Genomic DNA, 22,395 nt, shown 5'->3' on the forward strand with positions numbered 1-22,395 from the left:
TTAATTGAAATGTATTTGTTCTACAAATATATACAACTATAATCAGTGAAATGAATAAAAATATTTTCATTTTAAAAGAAACAACGTACAGCTTCACACATTTACAAGAACGGCAGAATTCCCTTATGACAAACCACCTGAGCTCTCTGACGTAAATTACACAATCAGATCACTTCTGCCCCCCTGACTTGTCCAAGGATTCCCACTGTTCTGATAATCAAAATTCCTCCCAAGGGTCCCAAAGCCCTGGCCACCTCTCAGCTTCATCTCCCCTTGGCCCCCCACTAACTGGGTCCAGCCACAAGAACCTATTTTTCTGACCTTTGAACACACCAAGGCTGGTTCCCACCAACCGCTCTGCCCAGCAATGCTTTTCCTCCTGGCCCCTTCCTGCCATCCGAAATATCAGTTCTGGGACCTTCTTTGACCCCCAACTTCAGAGAAGCCCTCCACACATCCCCTGTTACGTCACCTGGTTGATTTTCTTCACAGCTCTTACTTCTCTCTACAATCATGTTACACTCTGTCTCCTCCTGTTAGGTCCATGAGAGCAGAGGCTTGTTTGTCTGTTTCCTGGTGTCTCGATAAGTACCTGACACCTGGTGGGCACTCAGCAATTCATTGCTGAATCAATGAGTACATATCAGAGCGGGTGTTAGAAAATGCGACTCCTGACAGGAATCTGATCGGGAAAACTAGACTTGCTTCAAAACAAAGTTTAGCCCCTCACATATGAGGAAAATAAATAAATACACAGGTACATACACACATACATAATAAAGTTTAGCTCCTTGCAATTCACAAAACACCTATCCGACCAGAAACCGGATGCCTAGATCATCATTCATCACCCAGAAATGCAGATGAGCTACAGAATTCAAAAGAAGGACCAGGTTTAGATTCACCTATACTTCATGGAAGTCCCTTAAGACGTATTTATCCATAAATCTTTCCTACACTCGCACACGTCAGGAAAGAGTCCCTCCATGACCACCTTTCCTGAGTTGTTGATCCCAACAGCCATAGGAACCCTGAGGAAGAGCAGGTATTTAGCCAGATGGGTCTTAACTGGAGCCAACAAAATGATTACTCAGAATAGGGGTTAAAAAGGGGCGCCCTGTTTGCAATACGTAAACATGTCACTTTCCAAACTTCCATCTATTCTCTCAGACATAACTTGTCAACAGAGTCTCCCTACCGCTACTATTTTTGAAGGGCACTCAATTTCAGATTCCAGCACATGTCTTCACATCCAAAGAACTGCACCTCGGAGAACCCGACTTTCCCATGATCTCAGCCTCAGTCACCTTGGGAGAGGATGAGGATTTGAACTTTGATTTAAAAGCAGGTAAGGTCAGGCTGGTTTGTAGGGGATGTCCACGCCACTGATGTATCTTTCACACAGGTCCTCTCGTTAAAAGTACACGCTCAGAAAGGGCAAATGATTTATAGGTTGAAATTGCCAAGGAACAAATTTTAGTGGGTGCTCACACCCACACTAAAGGACCCCTTTGGAGCAACACAGTAGCAAATAGAGAAACACGGCAACTTTGCGGGTTCTCAGAGTCGCCCTTGGAAAGTTATGGGGGTGTCATGGGTGTTAACCCTGCCATTTAAAGCTTGGAGCAAATTTTCTGTACATATACTAAATCTTCTCGGAGATTTTCCCCTCTAGTGCCCTGTATTTAAGCCTTTAACTAAAGGAGGGAGGGGCAAATGGGAAGTTGCTTAGCAACAGGCAAAAATTTTGTTAGCAAGATGCCAAAGTCCTAGAGATTCTGCTGTACGACGACTGTAACAATGTATAGTAACAATACTGTTTCTTAGACTTAAACATTTGTTAAGGTGGATCTCACCTTAAGTGTTCTTACTGCAATAAAATAAAAATTGTTTTAAAGAATTTAAGTTTAGTAGTTTAATTGTATTTAAGAATACATATTTTTATACATATAAACTTTTATTTATTTGCTTATGTATTATGTATACATGTATGTGTGTGTATATATCTACACACGTATAAACACACAAACATGCAACCCTTTTCAGCTCTTCAGAACACACTCTTTTTTTGTCCCTTACCTGATACCTCCAAGGCAGTGTGAATCTTTACCGAATAGAGGAGGAAATAAAAGCGAAGGGTAGTTACATTATATGTAGCAAAAACAGACCTAAAACATGGATCTTTTGGCCTCTCACATTGGAAAGATGACTTCTTTTTGGGCTGCAGGGAAAATGAAAGGAGATCCTTTCACAAACCCCTTCCAGCTCACTGGGAAGCCCTGAGACATCCTTGTGAGCGATGACTAAGGTTTGGAGCTACTCCCAGCTCTTCTCTCCTGATTCCTGCTTACTTCTGAGTCCAAGTCACGCCGGGTCATCAGCACACAATGAATCCACGGGGCTTCCCAGCTGAACAGGATCTACACGGTGCCATCTCGAAAAGAAGGCAACACCAGGCTTTGGAGTCCAGCAGGGCTTGGTGCAAATTGCCAGCATAAATCCCAGCTCTCCAACTCTGGGGAAGCCACTGTGTCTCCTTAAGCCTCCATTTCCTCGGCTATAAAATTGGAACAGTGACACCTGCACCTCATAGGATTGTGCTGAGGATTCAAGGAGACATATCAGAGAAAGTACTTGGCACAGCGCCCAAAGCAGGGTACGAAAATCAGTAATTAAGACTGTCTTTAGAGTTAAACTTTTAGATCAAAACCTAGCAGATCAGAATAGGAACTCTACAAAAATCCTTTGGCTCCCTGGCCCTGGTTCCCTGCCAGACTATAAAATCCACAGCTGTATGTTTAGGGCCTACAGGCACTCAGAAAATATGGAATTTAAAAAAAAAAAAAAAAGAATGGGAAGTCTCCATTGCTAGAACATGGTGATACTATCAACATAACAGAAGAAAAATCTCATAAATCAGAAAGGGGTTGGTCAGTTAGGGAAACACACAGAAGAAAATTAATCATAAAGACAAATATGATAAATCCCTCCAGAGTATGCTTCCCAAAGGAGAGAGACTCTCAGGCAGTATCCTGGTTATCAAAGGTAGTTCCTTTTAGTCCTGAGTAGTATGTCTGCTATACAAATGGATATATCAGGCTCTCAGAGCCTGAATCCACAAAACACTGCATTCACGTAACCCCTGTTTGTTCCAATACCCAGGATTTCTACATGGGTCTCTACATACAAGGATAGAGATGGAAAAAACCACGTGAACACCCAGACCAGGTCTTATAATGGAGATACCTTGCATCCACTGATAAATTGGCATCCTGTTATTATAGTCAGGTCTATAAGCTTGATTAATCTGAGTCCCCTGTCCTTGTGCCGTTAACACCAAGCCTCAGCCTATAAGGCCAAAAGCCAGACTCTGCAGAGCCAGAAGAAGGCCAGGAGGATATCGTCAGTGGGATGAAGGGCCTCTTGGAGGCCGCTTTCTCCAGACACAAGCCACTTTACTAGCAGGGGTAGCGCAAAGGGGTAGACCCTTCTAAAGGGTCCTTGGGAATCAAGACCAGGAGTAAAACAAGGGAAGAGAAAGTTGATTTTTCCAAAGCATATGAACCCTCAAGTATAAATCAAAACCACAAAGATACTACTCACACTCACTAGGATGGCTAGAATCAAACAGACAGGTAATAACGAGTGCTGGCAAGAACGTGGAGGAATTAGAAACCTCGTAAGTTGCTGGCAGGAATGTAAAATGGTGCAGCAACTTTGGAAAACAGTTTGACAATTCCTCAAATATTAGACATAGAGTTACCATACAACACAGCAATTCCACTCCTAGGTATAAATCCCCCCAAGTGAAAACATATTTCCACACAAACACTTGCGCAGAAAAGTTCACAGCAGCATTATTCACAATAGCCAAACAGAAAAACAACCCATATGTCCATCAACTGATGAAGGGATAAATTAAATGTGGCACATCCATACAATGGGATATTACACAGCAATAAAGAGAAAGGAAACACTGATATCTACTATAAAGTGGAGAAATGTTGAAAACATTAAACTAAGTGACAGACTAAGGAAAAGAAGAAAACATGCCGAGTAAAGGGCCACACAGTGTATGATTGCACTTACATGAGAGGTCCTGGATAGGCAAAACTACAGGACAGACAGGAGATTTGTGGTTGCCGAGGACTAGGAAGAGGGAAAAGGGATTGGGAGGGTTTGAACAGTGAAAGTTAAAGAGAGTGAAGCTTCTTTTTGTGGTGATAAAAATATCCTAAAATTGATTGTGGCAATAGATGCACAACTGTGAACATACTAAAAGCCATTGATGTGTATGTACACTTTCAGTGCATAAAGAGTATGCTATGTGAATTATAATTTAATCTATTTTTATATTTTTATTGAAGTATAGTTGCTATACATTATTATATAGTTACAGGTATATAATATACTGATGCACAATTTTTAAAGGTTATGCTTCATTTATAGTTATAAAATATTGGCTATAATCTCCATGTTGTACAACATATCCTTGTAGCTTATATTTCTTATTCTTTTTTTATAATTTATTACCATATAGTTGATTTACAATGCTGTGTTAATTTCTGCTGTATAGCAAAGTGCTTCAGTTACACAAATATATATACTTTTTCATATTCTTTTCCATTATGGTTTATTATAGGATATTGAATATAGTTCCCTGTGCTACACAGTAGGACCTTGTTGTTTACCTTGAAGCTTATTTTATACCTAAGAGTTTGTACCTCTTACTCCCCACTCCTATATTGCCCCCCTTCTCTCTCCCCACTGGTAACCACTAGTTTGTTCTCTAGATCTGTGAGTCTGCTTCAATAAAGCTATTTTTTAAAACACATACCTATCTCTATTTCGTCTGGAAAGCCTACTGTTAAAAAAAAAAAAAACCCATTTGGGACTTCCCTGGTGGTCCAGAGGGCAAGACTCGGCGCTCCCAATGCAGGGGGCCCGGGTTCCATCCCTGGTCGGGGAACTAGATCCCACATGCATGCCTCAACTAAGAGTCCACATGCCGCAACCAGGACCCAGCGCAGCCAAAATAAGTGAGTGAATAAATAAACAACTAAATATTTTTTTAAATAATAAAACTAACCCCCATTTATCCAACACCTACTATACGTAACAAGCAACACTGTGACAAGAAACTTACCTATATTATCTCATTTGTTTTTCATAACCATTTTATGAGGTAGATAGAAATTATTCTCCAAAAAACCAAGAAACAAAAAACCAACTCAAGTATCCCTCTAGGTGCCTTCTATTTAGTGATATGAATAAGCTGAATCAGCCAGAGATGCTTGTAAAACCCATGCTGACTAAAAGCTCAAAGGGTGCCTCTATTTAGAGAAAGGCAGGGGACCAGGGAGGAAAAAGTCACCAGAGTTCTAATCAAGGCAATTTCATGACCACCCATAGGAAGGCTACAGGCACTGTGGTGGGTCACTTCAACAAGGAAGTAAGCATATGTATAAGCACCAGGTGGCATTGATGGTGAGCACAGCAGCACCCACAGGCAGGCAGTAAAAACAGAGAGGAGAGGAGAGCTTTAGTCTTTGTTCCGACACTGGCTTGCCCTTTCTATTCCCCCAATGGGAAAAAAGGATGCTTGAGAGGATTACAAAAATAACACATGTACCTTGTAAAATATTTTTCCAAAAACCAGAAAGTATAAAGAAGACAGTCACCACCAGCTATAACTAGCAGCAACATTTTGGCATTAATTAGTCATTAGTGGCAAGTACTATGCAAAACTGAATTTAAAATGTTCGATAGGAGACTGAAGGGAGAGGAAATATGCCCTGAAAATTCTGACTGTGAACCTTCAAGGACAACTATGGAGGAACCAAGCCCACAGAGATGTCCTCTGAAACTAGGACCCCTCAGTGAAGGGAAATTATCTGCCAATGTCTCCCACTGGCCAAGGTGGTCACAAAGAGAAGGATCTCGGACTTCCCTGGTGGCACAGTGGTTAAGAATCCGCTTGCCAATGCAAGCCCTGGTCCGAGAAGATCCCACATGCCGTGGAGCAACTAAGCCTGTGCACCACATCTACTGAGCCCTCGTGCCACAACCACTGAAGCCCGCGTGCCTAGAGTCTGTGCTCTGCAACAAAGAGAAGCCACCGCAATGAGAAGCCCCCACTCGCTGCAACTAGAGACAGCCCACGTGCAACAACGAAGACCCAACGCAGCCAGAAAATAAATAACTAAATAAATTTATATATATTAAAAAAATCTCCCCACTTCAAAGAGGGCTTCAGAACTAAGTCTGCTCACCTCAAAGCACAGGCAGTGGTTTAGACTACCGCAGCCCAGAGTGGCAGATGGAAGGATGACGGTCAATGGGACATCCAAACCCAAATCCCAAAGGGTGACCCACCTTCAGGGTGAAACTGACCGGCCGGTGTTCTTGGAGAGAGAATGCTCTCCACTCAGCAAATGCCCCATCCTGCAGCAAGTGCCAGAGGAGAGGCCACAGCCATGGACAAACTCGGGCTCCTGTTCCTTGACGGCAAAGCCCTCAGCCCAGAATCCAGCAGGCCCTAGCCAGCTGCCAGCTTGGCCTGAAAACAGGAACCAAAGTTGCAAAGAGCATGGAAGAAATCCAGGCTGCAGCTAAGACAAATGATACTCATTCGCAAGGCCTTTGAGACATCGCAGGGCTGCAGTGCTTGTCTCAGCAGTCATTGCCAGGTGACATGGGACATGACCACCAGCTCCTGGGCAGACCAACCCTGCCCCTAGACTGTCCCGAGGTGGCCCAGGCAGTTTATCCTTGCCTGGCCAGCTGCCAACCATCTCCCCACTGTACACAGAACCAAAGCCCAGGACTGCACTTCAAGTTGAATACTGTCTAGTTCTTAATTCCACTTTCCCTCTCCCTCCAATCAATTTTGGGTTGCAGCTAATTGCTAGGAAGGAGCATTTCCAGGGGTGGGAAGGACAACAAAGTGGTAAAACCAAGACACACAAATGGTCCTTTGGAGAGGCAGTGTTACATAATGGTTACAAGCAAATTTCCAGGCAAGCAAGACCTAGGTTCAGACTCCAATTGTATCCATTTACCAGCCATGAGCCTTCAGCAGCAATATTTACCTTCTCTACCAAGTGTTAAATAATACCGCTACCTAACGCACAGTCCCGCATACCAGGTACAGAGCAGGTGCTCAGTAAATACTTATCATCTTAATAAAGGTTATGAAAATTTACATAAGATGAAGGGGTTCCATAGTTCAATCGTTCATCCTGCAACTCGATAACCTGCACCTATTAAATGCCAGGCATTATTCTAGGGGTTGAAAAGAATATGACAGTCAAGGAATACCCATGCTTTTTTTGAGCGTAAAATCTTGTGAGGGCGATGGGCAATAAACAAATATACCAATACATCAATTAAATATAGGTAATTAGATCTATGAAAGAAAAAAATATGGCACTGCAAAAAAAAAAAAAAAAAAGAATTATGGGGGGATGGGGCTGGGCAGAGCAGAAAGGAAGTTGTACTTCCTTAGTCACCGAAGTTCTACCAGCTAGAGTCTGGGCAACGTCCCAAAATGGAAATAAAAGACTTCTCATCCCATCTGAAATTCTGGCAACCCATTTCCCAAAAGAAATACAAATGCCAAAAACACATATGTGAAAATGCTCAGCTAGACTGGTAACTAACATTTCTTTATATGTGTATTAACATAGAGAATTCAATTTTCCACCTGGACAAAGGGCTGTGATCAAAATGAATGATAGGGCTTCCCTGGTGGCGCAGTGGTTGAGAGTCCGCCTGCCGATGCGGGGGATACGGGTTCGTGCCCCGGTCCGGGGGGATCCCACGTGCCGCGGAGCGGCTGGGCCCGTGAGCCATGGCCGCTGGGCCTGCGCGTCCGGAGCCTGTGCTCTGCAGCGGGAGAGGCCACAACAGTGAGAGGCCCGCGTACCGCAAAAAAAAAAAAAAAAAAAAAATGAATGATAACACTTAGTGCGGGCAAAAGTGAGTAAACCTACATCCTCACCCCTGCCAGTGGGAATGTAAATCAGTATGACCTTTTTTGGAGCACAGTATGACACCGGGCATCAGTTATAAGTTAGCATATTATTTGACCCAGACTTCTAGTAATTTATCCTAAAGAAATAAGAGGACAAGAATTAAAATATAAATGTGTCAGGTAGTTGTTTCAGGTTGTTTCTAACTTCAGGACACTGAAAACAACCCATGTCTTCAGTAGAAAATTGCTTAAACAAAATATGTTAAATCCATACATAGAATACTGCATAGCTATCAAAAAATAACATATCTCTGTCTTAAGATGGGATGATATTCAAAACGTGCTGGTAGCAGAGAAAACCCAGTTTCAAAAGAGTATATATAGATCATCTCTATTTATGTGGGAAAAAAAGGATGTATATGGAACCATGCACATGTGTGCATACATACACACACACACACACACACACACACACACACACAAGCTATAAATCAAAATGTTAGCTCAGGGAGGTCCTATAACAAGTGAGTTTTACTGTATTCTTTGGGGCACTAGGAATTACCCCAACCTTTTACAACCTTCGTCTTTATCCAAAATGGGGGATGGAGGAGGGGCATGGGATGAAATCAGGAAATCAAGGAATAATCTTGTATCACCTCACTACACTACTACCCCATGTCTCAAGGTCTAAAGCAACCTTCTACATATGCCAAAGCATGTATTTCAGTTTTTCCAATTTTTCATTGCAGAGTCTTTTATTCCACACTCTTGAAAGCAAAATAGAACAGCAGAGCAGAGAATGAGAAACTATCCCAGTACTGACTAATAAAAAACATTTTCAAAACTCTAGGGATGGAAAAGAAGTGGCCTGACATTTTTTGAGCGTATATTGATGTTACATTCAATATCATGTTCAATCTTCACCTCAATGCCCTTTGGTAGCTATGATGGCCCTCCCCACTTTCACACATGAGAAAACTGAAGTTTCAAAAGATTAATGAACCACTGAAGGTCACGGAGCAAGTGAGTGCAGGTCTTACAGAGAATTCCTCTCCGGGACAGTATTAGCTTCCTGTGCTGCTATAACAAAGCACCACAAATTGGGGGTCTTACAACAGCAGTTTATTGTCTCAGTTTGGGGGTCTCAAAGTCTGAAATCGAGGTATTGGCAGGCTCACACTCCCTCTGAAACCTACAGGGCAGAAGCCTTCCTTGTCTCTTCTAGCTGCTGGGAGTTACCAACAATCCTTGCATTCTTTGGCTTGTACATACATCACTCTGAACTCTGCCCCCGTTGTCACATGGTCATTTTCTCCTTGAGTGCCTCTGTCTCTGTGTGTCTCCTCTTCTTACAAAGACCCCAGTTGTACTGGATTAGGACTTCATCTAACTTGGTGACACCTGCAAAGATACTATTTCCCAATAAGGCATCATTCTGCGGCACAGGGGGTTAGAATTTCAACATCTTTTGGTGAGACACAATTCAACTGGTAACAGGAACCAAGCCTACCCTCCTTCCTCAAATACATCCTGCCCACCGCATCACAACCCATTAATATCATGTTTGTGTCTGGCGGGTTTCATATGTTCATTTCCTAACAGTGGAAGGCAACTCCCTTCTGCCTTCAGGCAAGACTAAATCTAAACTATTCCAGGCAGATGAGCTCAGGATAGCAGCTCATGTCCTGCTATCAAGGCTCTACCTTCTGCATTAGCTCTCATCAGTCATGGAGGTCATCTCGGAAGTTATTTATTCTTCTAGTTCAAGGTCTGCTCTTGAGCTAAAACACACTCAAGAGCTTTGTAAAGTTAAGAGCACTAGACAAATGTGGAGGAAATGCAATTCACCTTTCCAGAGCCCTCAGTTTAAGGGTAGATGGAATGCTCCCTGAGAAGGGGGGCAGGGGGGTGGAGGGACGTGGTACTATTTTTTTTTTTTTTTTTTTTTTACGGTACGCGGGCCTCTCACTGCTGTGGCCCCTCGCGCCGCGGAGCACAGGCTCCCGACACGCAGGCCCAGCGGCCATGGTCCACGGGCCCAGCCGCTCCGCGGCATGTGGGATCCTCCCGGACCGGAGCACGAACCCGCGTCCCCCGCATCGGCAGGCAGACTCCCAACCACTGCGCCATCAGAGAAGCCCCGTGGTACTATTTTAATACGTTCTTGGTGTAACTCTCTGCCTTTGTGGTCCATTTAGACCAGAAGCCAAAAGCAAATCACCAACCCATCCTCTCTTGACTGCAGCAGTTTTCTTTTTCCATTTCTGGCCTGGTTTCAAAACCAGCAAGGGGGCTACTGAAACCAGGAATCAAAAGACTATCAGAAGGAGAAAAACAAATATCGTATATTAACGCATATATGTGGAACCTAGAAAAATGGTACAGATGAACCTGTTTGTAGGGCAGAAACAGAGACACAGATGTAGAGAACAAATGTATGGACACCAAGGGGGGAAAGTGGCAGGGGGGATTGGGTGGTGGTGGGATGAATTGGGAGATTGGCATTCACATGTGTACACTGATGTGTATAAAATGGATGACTAATAAGAACCTGCTGTTTAAAAAAATATATAAAATAAAATTCAAAAAAAACCAAAAAAAGACTATCAAGCTATCCTGTCAACTGGTAGTTTTCAGGCCAAGCAAATTGGAAAAGGAAACAGGGCAAACACCCTGCCTGGGTGAGAACCAGCATGCTCCACCTTTTTTACATGAGAAGACACACAAAGGATTTCCATCTCTCTAAGAATATTCCTCTGTGCCTCTCACATTTGCTTTCCGATATGCTGCGGAGCATAATGCCATTTGGAGGTACATCTGGCACAAGAGAACAACCTCCCAAGCTGCATTTTTGCCTCAATGTGGCAGAATTAGAAGCCTGTAAAGGTGCACAGCCTTCCATCTGCTTCCGCCTCTCCATCTCAGGGAGCTGAAGGATGGATGGCCCAAACAGACAGCTGGCACTGAGGAGCCTTCGGGGGGCCTCCCACCTGTGCCGCAATCAGATGCAAAACGTCACAGGCCCCCAGTGAGCACCCAGCTGTACCTTCCAAGGCAAGCATCCTGATGGCCCTCTGCAGCTGACGGCAGCGGGAGGCTGTGGTACTTCCTGTGGCCTTACATGGTACCCGGGGCTGAGAACAGCTAAGACAGGCGTGAAATTCTCTATGTCTTTCGACCTTGCCAAATTCCTCTTACACTAATTTCTCCCACGCCCTCTGCCTCCATCATCTCCTTCCCCCCTCAATATCTTTCTCTCATTTCCAAGTCCCCTGGACTGTGATTTATTAACAACTTTGTCTGTTTTTAAAAAACAGAGTGAAAATGATCAAAGCAGCTCAAGAGGCTTTGTCCAATATGGTAGCGACTAGCCACACGTGTGACTATATAAATTTAAATTAATTAAAATTAAATAAAGTTAAAAATCCAGATCCTTGGTCATCCTAGCCACATGTCAAGGGCTCAAGGGCCACGTGTGGTTAATAGCTACCGTACTGGACAGTAGAGAGAACATGTCCATTATCACAGAGAGTTCAATGCACAGCTCTGGTCTAAAGGATATAAAGTGTCTCCCCTCTTTCTCTGTCCCCAGTCCCCCTCCCAGAGGCGACCCTGCTGCTGGTCTTCTTTGTATGCTTGCGGAGATTTTTTTTCATATGTCAAAACAGTGTGTGGTTTTAACAAAAGAGGTTTGCATCCACAAAGAGAAAAGACTCTAAATACGATTTGGCTCCAGGCCTTCCTCACTTAATGAACCTCGGAGATCACAATATAAGTGTACAAAGCGTGCTTCATTCTTTTGCGTGGCCTCATAGCAATCCACTATCGCCAGGACAACCATCACCACCGCACCCTTATAACCACACTCCTCCGTGTCTCCCTGCTCCCTTGCCCCCAAACGCTTCCATCCTACTCCCAGTCTCCACATTCTCAAACTTTTCTGCCTCTTCCCCTCACCTCTTGCCCTAATAAAACCTGGTTGAGACAAAGAAAGACAAATATCATATGTTATCACTCATACGTGGAATCTAATTTTTAAAAATGATACAGATGAACTTATTTACAAAACAGAAACAGACTCACAGATTTCGAAAACAAACTTATGGTTACCAAAGGGGAAAGGTGGTGGCGGGGAGGTGAGGAGGGATAAATTAGGAGCTTGGGATTAACATACACACACTACTATCTATAAAATAGAGAGCCAACAAGGACCTACTGTATAGCACACGGAACTCTACTCAATATTCTGTAATAACCTATATGGGAAGAGAATCTGAAAAAGAAGGAATATATGTACATGTATGACTGAATCACGGTGCTGTACACCTGAAACTAACACAACATTGTAAATCAACTATACTCCAATGAAATTTTTTTTAAAAACCCAAAAACCCTAGCTGTTCCCTAAGGAAGCTGCCTTCCCTACCTCTGCAGTTGAGACAGCGTTTCTCTCTCATCCACAGTCTCAAAGCCTGTCTTCCTTCTGGTGAATTCCAAACCACTTCTCTGGCTCTCTCCGCCAACACTCCCAGTTGCCCTCAGAGTAAACCACCCAGGACCCCTCCCCATGGTTCTCCCCCTACCCGTTCACTGATGACAACAGCACCTGCTTTGCTGCCTTCATCCCCTCCCTGACTTCTGCAAACACCCCTGGATCCCAGACGGAGCATCCAGCCAACACCTGGCCTCACACCTGGCCCTGACTTTTTTTTTTTTTTTTTTTTTTGCGGTACGCAGGCCTCTCACTGCTGTGGCCTCTCCCATTGCGGAGCACAGGCTCCGGACGCGCAGGCTCAGCAAACATGGCTCACGGGCCCAGCCACTCCGCGGCATGTGGGATCCTCCTGGACCGGGGCATGAACCCGTGTCCCCTGCATCGGCAGGCGGACTCCCAACCACTGAGCCACCAGGGAAGCCCTGGCCCTGACTTTCTGTCCTCACCCTACCTCAGCCACCCACTCCCACCCTAAATCCACACCAATAAATGAACCACCTGTGAAATCCTGGTCCTTAGCATCCCACCGTCAAGTTAGTGTCCCACACCAACAACTGCCAACCAAAGCAGGATTTCTAATCCAACGCTGACTAGTCACTAACCTTGCTGTGGTCCTCCCAACCCTCACCCAGCTGGATATCCTAGTGTATTCTTAGAATCCTTCCCTTACAAACAAATGACTCCCTTGCCCCTCCTTCTAACACAGTCACCTGTTGAAAATCGTTACCGCATGTAAGCCCAACGGTCCACCTTCCCCACATACATATTTCCTACCACAGGAAGATGATGTAAATTTGGAGCTTTTCAAAATAGATAACTAGCTGGTGGAATTACAAAATGAAGCAACTGCTATGGAGAAAAGTATGGAGATTCCTCGAAACATTAAAAATCATCCTGGGACTTCCCTGGCCATCCAGTGATTAAGGTTCCGTGCTTCCACTGCAGGGGAGGTGGGTTCGATCCCTGGTCAGGGAACTAGATCAGGAAGGAAGGAAGGAAGGAAGGAAGGGAGGAAGGGAGGGAGGGAGGGAGGAAGGAAGGAAGCAAGGAAGGAATAGTCCTACCACATGATCCACCAATCCCACTGCTGGGTGTATTTCCAAAAGAACTGAAAGCAGGGTCATGAAGAGAGATGTGTGTACATCCATATTCAAAGCAACATTATTCACAATGGCTGACATGAAAACAACCCAAATGTCTATCAGTAGATGAATGGAATCACAAAACGTGGTCTACACATATAACGGAATATTACTCAGTCTTAAAAAGGAAGGAAATTTTGACACATGCTACAACATGGATGAACCTTGAAGACACTACGCTAAGTGAAACAAGCCAGTCAGTCACAAAAGGGCAAATACCATATGATTCCATTTATATGAGAGACCTAGGGTCGTCCAATTCATAGAGACAGAAGGTAGAGTGGTTGCTACCAAGGGCTAGAGGAGGGGTAATAGGGAGTTGTTTAATGAGTATAGAGTCTCAATCTGCAAGATGAAAAATTTCTGGAGATCTGTTCCAGTAACAGCAGAAGGTGATCGATCCCATGGAGCTTTTGTCCTTGGACAACAAAACTACAAACAGTGGTATTAATAATTACCAGAAGACAGCTGAGGCCAAGTTTTGACCATTTTTTATAGTACTTTGCTTATCTGCTTAAAGAATCAGCCATAGGGGCTTCCCTGGTGGCGCAGTGGTTGAGAGTCCGCCTGCCGATGCAGGGGACATGGGTTCACGCCCCGGTTCAGGAAGATCCCACATGCCGCAGAGCGGCTGGGCCCGTGAGCCGTGGCCGCTGAGCCTGCGCGTCCGGAGCCTGTGCTCCACAACGGGAGAGGCCACAACAGTGGGAGGCCTGCGTACCACAAAAACAAAACAAAACAAAACAAAAAAACATCCATGACGCTATGAAAGAAATAGGCTTTTTGTGACCTTTTGCTGTTGTCTTTTAATTTACAAACAGTTTGGGTTAATCTAAGTGACTACATGACTTTGGAATTTTGCATGAGGTATTCTGTCATCTATTTCTTGAAATGTATTTATTGTTTAGTTGCTCTGTGGAAAATGAGGAAGCTTAGGTTTATAACTGTTCAATTCTTATTGCCATCCTCTAGTCAAATATGTCTTTACATTGTTTAAAAATACCAAAGTGTTCCACCTTCTGTCTCTGTGAATTTGACGACCCACAGCAACGTGAATACACTTAACACTACTGAACTATGAACTTAAAATATTTAAGACGGTAAATAGGATATGTTTTTTAGCACAGTAAAAAAAAAAGTGTGAAACAAAGCAAAGCTTATTAGAGCTCTGCTCTGTGATGGTGGTGAAGACATGCTCTCTCCCTCTGAGCATCAGACACTCGTCACACCCACTGTCATCAGGCAGCAAGGCTGAGGAGGGAAAATTAGAAGAGTTAACTAAGAACTAGTTGGGTATTTCCCCATTCTCTCAAATCTTATTCTCCAGCAACTAACTGAAAACCAAAGGCTCTTCTGGCTGTGCCCCTCATAATTCATTCATGCTCATTAATATGCAAACATCAGTTTCTCAGCTGGCAGTGATTTCATGAATTTTTAATTTACATGAGATGAGCCAGGGATTAAAACTTTAAACTAAGCCAACGATACAGGTGATTGAGTGTTATTTTAATCCCTAGATTAAGAATCTCCAAATGAATCCATGGATATCATCATGTTGAACAATCATCTGGGAATTATCAAAGCAAATCTGTGAGTTTCTGCCTTATGCGTATTAATAAAGATACACATTTTTTAAGGGTACTTGTTTGGGGATCATTAAAAACAGTGAAACCAATGACATTTCTTGTCATCAACCTTAATGTTGGAAAAACTCCAGGCCACCTGACAAATGCTCACAGAGATCCCAACACTATAGAAAAGCCACAATAATTTGTGGCTTTGTGACTAATATGTAAGAGATTCATTGTAGCAGAAAGGAAATCAGATTTAAAAAGCAAATTAGAAGAGAGAAATTGAGAAACACTGAATTCAATTCCTTCTAGAATTGCAAATCAAATTCTGGGTTATTAACTCCAAAATAAGAGAAGGCAGAGGGAAGAGCTTTCTCTTCTGAGGGCAAGGCCCAATAGAAATATAACATAAGCCCCATATGTCATTTTAAATTTCTAAAAACCATATTAAAAATGTAAACAGAAGCAAGTAAAATTAATTGTAATAGTTTATTTAACCCAATACATCCAAAATATTCTTAAACAAGTAATCAATATTGTTTTAAAATTATTAATAAAACGTTTATACTCTATTTTTCTTAACTATGTCTTTGGAATCTGGTGTGTATTTTACAGTTACAACACCTCTCAGGAACAGCCACATATAAATGCTAAAAGAGCCTCTAGTGGCTGCCATATTGGATAGCGCAACTATAAATCCAGAGAATATGTGTTCTTCTGATAGCACAGGGACCAGCACTTGAAAGTCGAGTATATGTCTGTACTGCACTCTCCAGATTGTTCTCACTGTATTCCTCAAATACCAGCCAGCAACAGCCTGGGTAGATGCATTCACTGCTCCTTCAGCTAGACCAGTGTTAATTCAACTTCTATCATTATAATACCGTCATTTGAAATTTTACAAAATCAGTTTACTACTATTGTTCCTTAACTTTTTCAACCAATAAGTTGAGTCACTTGTTCAAAAATTAACCTTATCCTGAAGAATATCATCTGTGATATCAGAGATTTGATACTTTAATTATATTTGTTACAAGAGCTAATGCACATTAAAATACACAGTTAACACTTAAAAGAAGCTTTTGTGTTCTATCTAAAGCCAACAGCTAAACTAAAATTTGCTCTCATTCTCGAATCAGTTTTGGCATCATCCTTCAAGCTTTCCATCTGGCACATGCAACCTCAGATATATTACTATCTGAGTCCCCTGACACTCAACATTTGTATGTCTGATTGTGACACAGCATCCCCCATCAAGAATACCTTCTGTCTGGGCACCGCAACAAAGCACAGGGCATTTACTCATTTGTATTCAACTGTCCAAATGCTGCAGAGGTGGAGTAAAGCTGCTGCTCTAATGACCAGTGATGGCTCAGTCCCAGGGGAGCCCCCTTTATAATTAATAACAATGGCAGCTAAGGCTTACTGGACTACATGCCAAACACTGCTCTAAGTTAATACATATAACATAATATTATATTACATCGTATATGTGATGATTATCTCACTCACAGAATCGTCACAATAATCCTATGAGGAGGTACTGTTATTTCCCGTTTTTTCCAGGTAAGGAAACAAGGCATAGACCAGTTAGGATAGCTTCCCATGGTCACAGAGCTGACAAGTTGTGGAGCTGAGATTCAAAGCCAACAAATCTGACTTTGGAACCTGGGGATTACCAAGAGAATAAAAAAATGGAAATCGGAAAGACACATGTTTTATGGTCACAGACACAAGTACCTCAAAGACAAAATCATCACCCACAAGATGTAGAGACTGGGGCAAGCAATATCCTCTAATACAGAGAGGGAGAGAAGACAAGTAGAATAATTTAGAATGCCTTCAAGATGTCTTCTGTAAATTACAGCGGAGAACTCATCTTACTTAAAAAGAAAGGGAAAAAAAAGCATAAAAATTCAAGGGAGCAAAGATTCCAATAACACAAATTGAGAGAGGCCTGAAGGATGGGTGGATTGGTAGATGGATTTGAAACAGGAGGGGAGGGGACAGGGCACAACCTTTAAAAGAATGACACAGACGTTGAGGATATGACAAAAACCTTGAGCCTTATTATACACTCACTGTATATAGCAGCATGCTAAGAGACACACCCACCAGAGCCATGATGGTTCTGAGGCTAACCATAAAAGGTCAAAAAGTGGGCGGTGGCCCAATTAGTGGAAATCCCTGCCCCTTCTCCAAGATAGTTGGAGTAATCCTCCCACTCTTTAGTCTATGAAATTACCCAGCCCATAGAAACTAGCCACCCCATAAGTCAGGGACCACATTCTGTCTGTGGAATGTGTATCTCTAAATAAATACCTATCACTTTGTCTCTCACTGAATTCTTTCTGTGCCGAGACATAAAGAACTTGAACTTCAGTAAGTCCTGAGACCAGGTGTGTGATTTCAATGAAAAGACAGTGGGTTCAATTCCCAAACTGGGGTTTGACGGGGTTTGAGTCCTGGCCTGGGGGTTCAAGTCCCAATCTGAATTGTGCAGTTTCGGATTGATCCACGGATAGATGAATGGATGGACAGACAAATGAGCATACAAATATTCACTCTAGACTCAAGTGCATAGAACAGGGAGAATTATAAAGGGACATCCCATCTCTCTGACCATCCCAGAAGGGGCCTATCATATAGCTGATATCATACCAGCCAGTCTCAAAGGCAATTTGGGGAACTTATTATTCTCATCACCGGGACCAAAGCTACAGGGTGAGCTGTGCTGACAGCCTAATTACGTGCCCCTCATTTGCGAGGGTTCTGCAGTCTGGACGAAGACAAAAATCCACTTACATGTATTCCCTATGGGCAGAGTGTACAGCGGCCGCGTTGCTGTAACGCCACAGGACGATCGCAGATGACAGGACGTCGAGGATGGCATCAAACTAGGAGAAGGAGACACGGTATTAGTGGTTTCCCAGAGTTAATAGGGCACAACTGCGAAGACACGAGGTAACCGTTCTGTGACTCAGAACATCTGAGCCAGTGACCTCAGAGCAAACAGGCTTCACATCGTTACAATGCTGGTCATTCATCATCCTCAAGGTGAATCCTGGGAATTCTGAGCCAGGGCACCCAACACGCCTGCCTGGTGCCGGGGTCAAGGCTCCCCCTGGTCCCTCGCTGCTGGGGCCTGAGAACCCACACTCTGGTGTGCTGGGCTCTGCTCCCGGGGCCTCTGGCTCCCAGCCCTCTGGAGACGCGGGCAGGGTGATGGCACTGTTCTGACACGTGTGAAATTGATTTCCCCAGGGCAGGCAAGATAATTTCAGCATTTTCCTGCCTTTCCCAAGTAGAAGATTCAGGCCAAGGACTCTGTGTTTCTGGCTCTCAGTGGGACTGTTCTATTGATACCTGGGGTCCAGGGGTCCAGAGGGTGGGGTCACCCAGGGGCTCCGGGAAGTCTGCCAACACCGTGAAATTGGATGCAAAATCCAATGCTTTTGTTCAAATGAACGAGTGAATAAGAGAGAGAGAGAAATGTAAGAGAGGAGAGGAAAGAGACAGGAGTATAAGAGAGAGGGGGGTAGGGGGGCGGTGGGGTGGAGTGTGTGAGTGCGTGTATGTGGCATTTTGGCATTTTTCTGGAGAGACAGTCCACACCTTTCAAAAGATTCTGAAAATAATCTGCAAGCCTCAAAACACTGAGGGTGTGTGTTCCTGCTCCCAACCGACTTCTCCCCACAACAAAGGGAAGAAGTAGGTTTGGGAACAGGAACACACACCCTCAGGTACAGGAAGCCCTGAAGCTATGCAGGAGGACTGTTTCAAGGAGCTTTCTCTGCATGAGTCACCACACCGCACTTTTCATCTGGAAAATTACAAGCACTAGCACTCTCTTAAAGGGATGTGGAAAGACTTCACTCAAGTTTTCAGCACCTGAGACCCATTTTCTCTAACCAACACCCATCAGGAAGCAGGCAAGGAAGCCTGGTTATCCCTCATCTGGCTACGGACTGAGGTCCTAGGGCCAGCAGCCCCGATCTTAACTCCCAACACCTCTGCCCACACCAGCAAATGCTTCACTCCAGTGTGTGCCCATTTTCAAACCTAAAACCTTGGGGGGTTGGGGGGAAGGGCTAAGACCCTATAAGACATCCTTCTCAACCAGCTGCAGAAAACATGGTGGCCCTGATCTCTTGCTGAGAATTAGACAGTGTCACTGCAGTTTACTTCTATTAAATTATAATTGTTTGTAGAAGCCACTTCCGTAAAAGGTGTGACTGTCATGCTCTCTCTCATCTGCTAACCACCCTCTTAATTAAGAGCCCACCCTGAGATTTGCAGGCTCAGGAGAAACGTGCAAAACTTCATAAAAGTACATTTCAGGTTACTTACTGCAAACCCAAAAGCAGAGGCGCTGTACCTCATAACGGAGACAGCTAAAAAGAAAGAAAATATTATTCAGAATATTTTAAGACCTCATAGATATTTTCTCTCATTTGTGAGACTATTCATATATTTGATATGGCCTTTTACACATCAATGGAAAAGTTCTAAGAGAAGGAAATTAAAAATTAACTGTACTTGTCAAATCCGAGAACTTAAAAAATTCAAGAGCGATGTGAAAAGCGTCCAGACTTCACCTGCAACACCCTCTCTTCCCAGTGTGCCCTGAAGCAGCAAAGGGCCAGCTTCAGAATGAAAATGCTCAGGCAGTTGTCTGTCAATCAGATGACAGCTGAGGCTCTGAGAATTTAACAACTGGGAATAGAGAGCTGGGAAACATATTAAACTTTGAAAGTGAAACTGTAATCATCCAAACTGTTCCCATAACAAGGTAATTAGTGGTGGTAACTACATGCACACACCATTGCTGGCATGGTTGGAATAAAATCTCTTGCCCATCAGAGCTTAAAATCCAGTGTGGACCTCATGAAAACTGTCTAGAAAAAGAAAGAACAAATTATCTTAAACAAGAGATGTCTACAAAAGTAGGTGTTAGAGTTATAATTAAAACACATTTCATCCATATTTAAAAATTAGTCGACCTTTTGGGGAGCAAGTTGATTGGGTGGCGCTTTTGTCTAATTCTGTGATCTGTTCTGCGCCAAAGCAATGTCCAGCTTCAAAGACAGTTCTCAATTTGACTTAATAAGGCAGGTCTCCACGCAAAAGCCATATGAAACAAGCATATGTCCACTCACTAATAGAGAATAAAACCCAACCCAGTCGGTCAGCAAGGCTTTGAAGTGGATTGTTCTGGGCACAGATGTTACAAGCACTCCCTCAAGGAGTAAGGGAGGCATGGATGCAGGGCATGGAGGTCAATACCCCTTTGGACTCCCACTCAACTCAGCACATGTCCCTTCTCTGGGAGCTGCTCTCTGTCTTATCCATATGGACCCCGAGCGGCCATATTGTGCTTTGTACCCCTGCCCGCAGCCATGAGGGGGTCATCTGACCCGGTGCGACCCAAGCATATTTCATTTTCTATGAATTAAGAATTCCTCTGTGTAGCAGAAATAGAAAGGATTTTATTGTTCTAAAGGATGTAGCTGATAAATATACTAGAACTTATTTCTCCCAATTCTGACCAAGTTCCTGGTAGAACTAATCTAGTATGTCAATGTACCTATCTTCTTTGCCTGGCAACAGTTTGATGGATTTTTTTTTTTTTTTTGCGGTACGCGGGCCTCTCACTGTTGTGGCCTCTCCCGTTGTGGAGCACAGGCTCCAGATGCGCAGGCTCAGTGGCCATGGCTCACGGGCCCAGCCGCTCCGCGGCATGTGGGATCTTCCCGGACTAGGGCACGAACCCATGTCCCCTGCATCGGCAGGCGTACTCTCAACCACTGCGCCACCAGGGAAGCCCCTTGATGGATTTTTTTTTTCTTGATGGATTTTTGAATGTTATAAGCAACCAACTACTGGCTTGATTTTTATAGATAATTGCAGCACAAGACTGGCAAGTGTTCTAATAAAGTTTCAAACTTAAAAAAAAAAAAGAATTGAGACAGAGAGTGGGTCTAGCCGGTCAATTTATGCTGTTGGAATTGAAACACCAGAGCTAGGGTTGGCCACACTGTTTGCTATACAGAGAGACAAGCTCTTACAAGTGGTAAGCACAGCACTGGGGCAAGAGAGAACTGCTAGCTACTCGAAGTTTCCCAGCCTTTCCAGAGACTTAGCCACATTCAGGTCCTCGGGCTATGTGAGGTGAGTGCAACCCATTACATTGCTGGCCTTCTGTGTTTGTGACGTGAGCTGCTCCTGTCACCCCTGCTGTCACTCTTACTGGCACAGGGAGAAGGGCAAAGCCAGCTGTGTGCAGTGACCGACTGCAGCTTTCAAGGGCAACGTGGGTGTGATGGTGCAAAGGGGCACTGGACCTTCCCAAAGAACTCAACTCCCGGCCAGGCTGGCATGTGCAAAAAAAAAAAGGCAGCAGACCCCTTGCCAGGTCTGAAGTGCCCTGTAAGACACTGATCCTGGCTCACAGTCAGTGCTCAGTAACTGTGAATGAAGCTTAATAAAATTTCATAGAAATGAATCGAAATGAGTATCTGGCTTGTTTCCTTTACAATCTGTTTTTAGGATATGTTAGTTGTGTGCTTTTTGTGGGTGACTTCTTTACCAGTAATGGAAACCTTATTAACTCTTTCTAGCATCTTGCACGGATGCTCAATATATACCTCAGATGAAGAGCTGCCCGGGCGGGATCCCCCTCTCTCTCTCCACCTGCACTGTCTGGACTGGGCAGCATGGAATGGACAACACAGCTGGAAAAGCCCTCCACTAGCCTTCACAGAAGACCTCCTGCTTTCCAAGCAGTAAACCATCGCTGTAAGATGTTTTAATCAAGTTATTCGGTATACCAGGCATTTGCAGAGTGGGCTACAGATTCCATGTACTCTGAGAACTATACTGGAAAATTCTGCTTGTGCGACTTGACCCTGCCCAGTGGATGAATAACTGAGAGCACAGGTAGAATCTTCATATTGTTCTACCCCACACACACCAAGGAAAACTGGAGCAGGAGGGCTCCAGGTCCACCTAGAGTCCTGAAGACAAGGGAGGCATTCCCATGTCTCATTTACTTCTAAATTGGCTCCATCTAATTTCCTTGATGCGAAGGAAAGGAGGAAAGGCTGAATACTGCATGGGGAATCGAGGGAGCACTGAAGGGCCCTCCACTTGGGCGTAGCTCTGGCAGCTTCCCTTTGGGAGCGACTTCCCAGCTCTCGCGAAGACAGAACA

The 22,395-nt window shown here is 43.9% G+C and overlaps 1 protein-coding gene across 1 annotated transcript in view; it reads right to left on the minus strand.

Moving 5' to 3' along the window:
- The window catches only part of TMEM163 (transmembrane protein 163), a gene marked incomplete at both ends in the record, with an annotated part of 255,719 nt that overhangs the window by 73,248 nt on the left and 160,076 nt on the right, over positions 1-22,395 (minus strand). Inside the window, 2 exons of the mRNA XM_079710788.1 lie at positions 17,989-18,080; positions 19,534-19,577. Of these exons, the coding sequence (XP_079566914.1) occupies positions 17,989-18,080; positions 19,534-19,577 (136 nt within the window). The remainder of the gene's footprint in view (positions 1-17,988; positions 18,081-19,533; positions 19,578-22,395) is intronic.

The sequence above is a fragment of the Hyperoodon ampullatus genome (genome assembly GCF_949752795.1).
Source record: "Hyperoodon ampullatus genome assembly, chromosome: 8".
Classification (NCBI taxonomy): Eukaryota; Metazoa; Chordata; class Mammalia; order Artiodactyla; family Ziphiidae; genus Hyperoodon; species Hyperoodon ampullatus.